This window comes from Lepus europaeus, chromosome Y (assembly GCF_033115175.1).
Source record: "Lepus europaeus isolate LE1 chromosome Y, mLepTim1.pri, whole genome shotgun sequence".
Taxonomy (NCBI): Eukaryota; Metazoa; Chordata; class Mammalia; order Lagomorpha; family Leporidae; genus Lepus; species Lepus europaeus.
The window spans coordinates 11671448-11676003 of NC_084851.1; the positions used below are offsets into that span (position 1 = coordinate 11671448).

At 43.7% G+C, this 4556-nt stretch overlaps 1 protein-coding gene across 1 annotated transcript; it reads right to left on the bottom strand.

Moving 5' to 3' along the window:
• Window positions 1-1399: 1399 nt before the first annotated feature.
• On the bottom strand, window positions 1400-2050 carry LOC133754090 (acyl-protein thioesterase 1-like). Its single transcript, XM_062184676.1, has 2 exons — window positions 1688-2050; window positions 1400-1591 (listed from the first exon to the last, which is right to left on the bottom strand). Exons 1-2 carry the CDS (start codon window positions 2048-2050, stop codon window positions 1400-1402), a joined length of 555 nt encoding a protein of 184 aa, XP_062040660.1.
• Window positions 2051-4556: the final 2506 nt, after the last annotated feature.

Below are 4556 nucleotides of genomic sequence, written 5' to 3' on the forward strand. Positions count from 1 at the left end.
CCCAGAGAGACATGATCAGAGAAGGTCTTCATCACACTACAGAATATTCAAACTTTCAAATTTAAAACACAAAGAAAAGATGCTAAAAAGTACAAGACAGAAATGCAAGATTATCTTTAAAAGAGCTCTAGATTGACAGCAGATTTCTCATCAAAAACCTCACAAAAGAGGATACAACAGAGATATAGTCCAAGTCCTTAAAGAAAAACAAAGCTGTTGGGCTAGAATACTGTATCCAGCTAGCTCTAATTAATAAAGAAAAGTTAATAAAGACTTTCCAAAGCAAACAATCTTGAAAAAAAATTAAGGATGTACTAAACACAGCATCATGAAAAAATATGAAGCCAAAAATCTAGTATTATTACAAAGTAATAGTACAAAGTAGTAGTACAAAACAACCAATAGAATATTTGTGGAAAAAAAGTACAAAGTAATAGTACAAAACAAACTAGAATATTTGTGGGGAAAAAGAGGCAAGACAAGTCATCACTCACCAATAACAACCTTTTTTTTTTGACAGGCAGAGTTAGACAGTGAGAGAGACAGAGAAAGGTCTTCCTTCCATTGGTTCACCCCCCAAATGGCCGCTACGCCTGGTGCTCTGTGCCGATCTGAATCCAGGATCCAGGTGCTTACCATGTGGGTGCAGGGCCCAAGGACTTGGGCCATCCTCCACTGCCTTCCCAGGCCACAGCAGGGAGCTGGACTGGAAAAGGAGCAACCGGGACAGAACCGGCACCCCAACCAGGACTTGAACCCGGGGTGCTGGTGCCACAGGCAGAGGATTTAGCCTAGTGAGCTGCGGTGCCAGCTACCAATAACAATCTTGAATGTAAGTGGAATAAACTCTCCAAACAAAAGATGGACTGGCTGAATGGATTAAAAACAAAGACCAATATACATGCTGCATACAAGAAACACTGCAGACCAACAAAGCTACACACAGACTGAAAGTGATAGAATGGAGAAAATTATTCTATGCTAATGGAAATTAAAAAATGAGCAGGAGTTCCTAGCCTAATATCAGATAAAATAGACTTTTTTTCAGGATTAAGTTTTATTTCACATTGATAGAAACTGTGGAAAACTTTTACATTTCCCCACATTACAGCACAATATTGCAACAGAATATTTCTTGCCATAAATAAGATTTTGCTGACTTATATAATGAAACAATACATCTTATTCTTCAAGGCAAAGCAAAATGACTCAGGAAATGACTGTTCAAAATTTTTAAATCCAGAGATATACATATGTCTTCATTGTCAACATTATTATTCTATAGTCCAGTAGTAAATTATTTTCATTACCAATTAGCACCCATTTATAAAGATACATCCTTGTGTATCTTGTTTGGTCTGTTGGAATACAGCAGAAAAATTAACATACTTCAGAAATATTAAGCATCCATTTTTTGCTGACAGGAACTGTGCCTCATGCCTTCATAGACCTTAAAGGTTACACTGGCCAAATTTAGCAATGTGTTTAGTTTTTGCATAGTAAGAGAACCAAACATTAGTGGAATTAAAGGGTCGCAATCTCTATGGCACTGGAGAATAGAAATATCTCTATTAGCACCACTGACAGGACCCTGTGAAAATGAAGCCCAAAGTGGAAGCCAGCTACTAAGTTCAGTGACACCCACCAGTTTCCGCTGTATGGTAATAGCAGTATATAAAAATAAAACTCCTCCCTGAGGAAATCCTTCCAAAATGATTCTGTTAGGACTGCCACTCATCACCTCTTGATCTATCAAAACCTTTACATTTTCTGCTGCCTGTTTAATTCCAGATTCATCCTCCAGTGAGTCTGGTGAAAGTCCAATATTATCAAACCAAGAAGGCATAGCCATGTTTATATTTAATGTAACAGGCATAATGGGTGCATGCAGGCTGATACATTTGGTATGTGAACTTGTGATACCTGCAAAGCCTTCTGCCCATCCATGCCCAGTATCTCCTAATCCATGAAGGAAAATTACCACAGTGGCAGCCTTCCAGGCACAAGGCACCATGGCTAACAGTGGAGCAGACATGGTGTTACCACACATACACAGACTAAGCCAACAGCATGTCAGAAGTGGAAGGGAGGAATAGTGTCTGGCCTCAGCCCAAGGGTCTGCCAGAAGTGAGTTGCCGGAGCCCTACTTGGAACATGCTCAGTCTTGTAGGCACTAAGCCAGAGAAAATAGACTTAGAAACCATCAGGGCTAGTGCTGTGGCATAGAGGGTAAGGCCACTGCCTGCAGTGCCGGCATCCTATATGAGTGCTGCTTTATGTCCCAGCTGCTCCATTTCTGATCAGCTCTCTGCTATGTCCTGGGAAAGTAGCAGAAGATGGCCCAAGTCCTTGGGCTCCTGCACTGACGTGGGAGACCAAGAAGAAGCTCCTGGCTCCTGGCTTTGGATTGGAGCAGCTCCAGCCATTGCAGCCAATGGGGAGTGAACCAGCAGATGGAAGACCTCTCTCTCCACCTCTCTTCTCTTGGTGTAACTCTTATTTTCAAATAAATAAATAAATCTTTAAACAAAAAAGAAAGAAACTGTCAAAAGAGACAAGGTCACTATGTAATAATGCAAAAAAATCAATGAAATGAAGAAATAGTGTTTTGAAAAATAAATAAAATTGATACATCCTTGGTTTAACTAAACAAAAAAGGGAGAAGAAGCCAGCGCCGTGGCTCACTAGGCTAATCCTCCGCCTTGCGGCGCCGGCACACCGGGTTCTAGTCCCGGTCGGGGCACCGATTCTGTCCCGGTTGCCCCTCTTCCAGGCCAGCTCTCTGCTGTGGCTAGGGAGTGCAGTGGAGGATGGCCCAAGTGCTTGGGTCCTGCACCCCATGGGAGACCAGGAGAAGCACCTGGCTCCTGCCATCAGATCAGCGCAGTGCGCTGGCCGCAGCACGCTACCGCGGCGGCCATTGGAGGGTGAACCAATGGCAAAAGGAAGACCTTTCTCTCTGTCTCTCTCTCTCACTGTCCACTCTGCCTGTCAAAAAAAAAAAAAAGGGAGAAGACCCAAATTAACAAAATCAGAGATGAAAAAGAGCTGTTGGGACCAGTGGTGTGACACAGCAGGTAAAGCCACCACCTGAAGTGCCAGCATTCTATAGAGGCACTGGTTTGAGAACCAGATGCTCCATGTATGATCCAGCTCTTTGCTGTGGCCTGGGAAAGCAGTAGAAAGTGGCCCAAGACCTTGGGCCCCTCGATCTGCGTGAGAGACTCATAAGAATCTCCTGGCATCTGGCTTCAGATCAGCACAACTCTAGACAATGCAGCCAGTTGGGGAGTGAACCAGCAGATGGAAGACCTTGCTCTTTCTCTGCCTCTCCTTCTTTCTCTGTGTAATTCTGAATTTCAAATAAATAAAAATTCTTTAAAAAAAAGAAATGTAACAACAGAGACCACAGAAATAAAAAGAATCACCAGGAATTCATGCAAGCAGCTATTGGAAAGATTGGAAAATCTACAAGAAATACATAGATTTCTAGAAGCATACAATCTATCAAAATTGATTTATGAAGATGCAGAAAATTTAAATAGTCCTATAAGCAAGATGGGGATTGAATCAGTAATAAAGACCCTCCCAAGAAAGAAAAGCCCAGGACCAGATGGCTTCACTGTTAAATTCCACAAGACTTTTGTTTTGTTTTGTTTTTATTTATTTTTTATTTTTTACAGGCAGAGTGGACAGTGAGAGAGAGAGAGAGAGAAAGGTCTTCCTTTTGCCGTTGGTTCACCCTCCAATGGCCGCCGCGGTAGGCGCACTGCGGCCAGCGCACCGCGCTGTTCCGATGGCAGGAGCCAGGTGCTTCTCCTGGTCTCCCATGGGGTGCAGGGCCCAAAGACTTGGGCCATCCTCCACTGCACTCTCTGGCCACATCAGAGAGCTGGCCTGGAAGAGGGGCAACCGGGACAGGATCGGTGCCCTGACCAGGACTAGAACCCGGTGTGCCGGTGCCGCAAGGCGGAGGATTAGCCTAGTAAGCCATGGAGCGGGCTCCACAAGACTTTTAAAGAACTAATTCTAATTCTAATTCTGAAACTTTCACAACAATTGAAAGGGAGGGAAGCCTTTGCCCTAAAAGTAAAAACACAGTGAAGAAGCAACTGACAGAATGAGAGAAAATATTTGTGAACTATGAAACTGATAAATAATTAATATTCAGTATCTATAAAGAGCTCAAAATTTCAACAACAAGAAAACAAAACAATACAGTTAAGAAATGGGTAAAGGGCATGAACAGGCATTTTTTTCAAAGGATGAAATGTGACAAATGAAAAAATGCCCAGAAGTAGTAGCTGTCGGAGAAATTTAAATAAAAACCACATTAGGTACTTCCTCACCCAGTTACAATGGTAATCATCCGGCCGGCGCCGTGGCTCAACAGGCTAATCCTCCGCCTTGCGGCGCCGGCACACCGGGTTCTAGTCCCGGTCGGGGCACCGATCCTGTCCCGGTTGCCCCTCTTCCAGGCCAGCTCTCTGCTGTGGCTAGGGAGTGCAGTGGAGGATGGCCCAAGTCCTTGGGTCCTGCACCCCATGGGAGACCAG

What these genes read in the sequence shown, in the direction of transcription:
- LOC133754090 (XM_062184676.1), bottom strand. Translation starts at nt 2,050, where the DNA reads ATGTGTGGTAACACCATGTCTGCTCCACTGTTAGCCATGGTGCCTTGT. An exon ending in AAGGATTTCCTCAGGGAGGA is followed by an intron (nt 1,592 to 1,687) that starts GTTTTATTTTTA and finishes TCATTTTCACAG; the next exon opens with GGTCCTGTCAGTGGTGCTAA.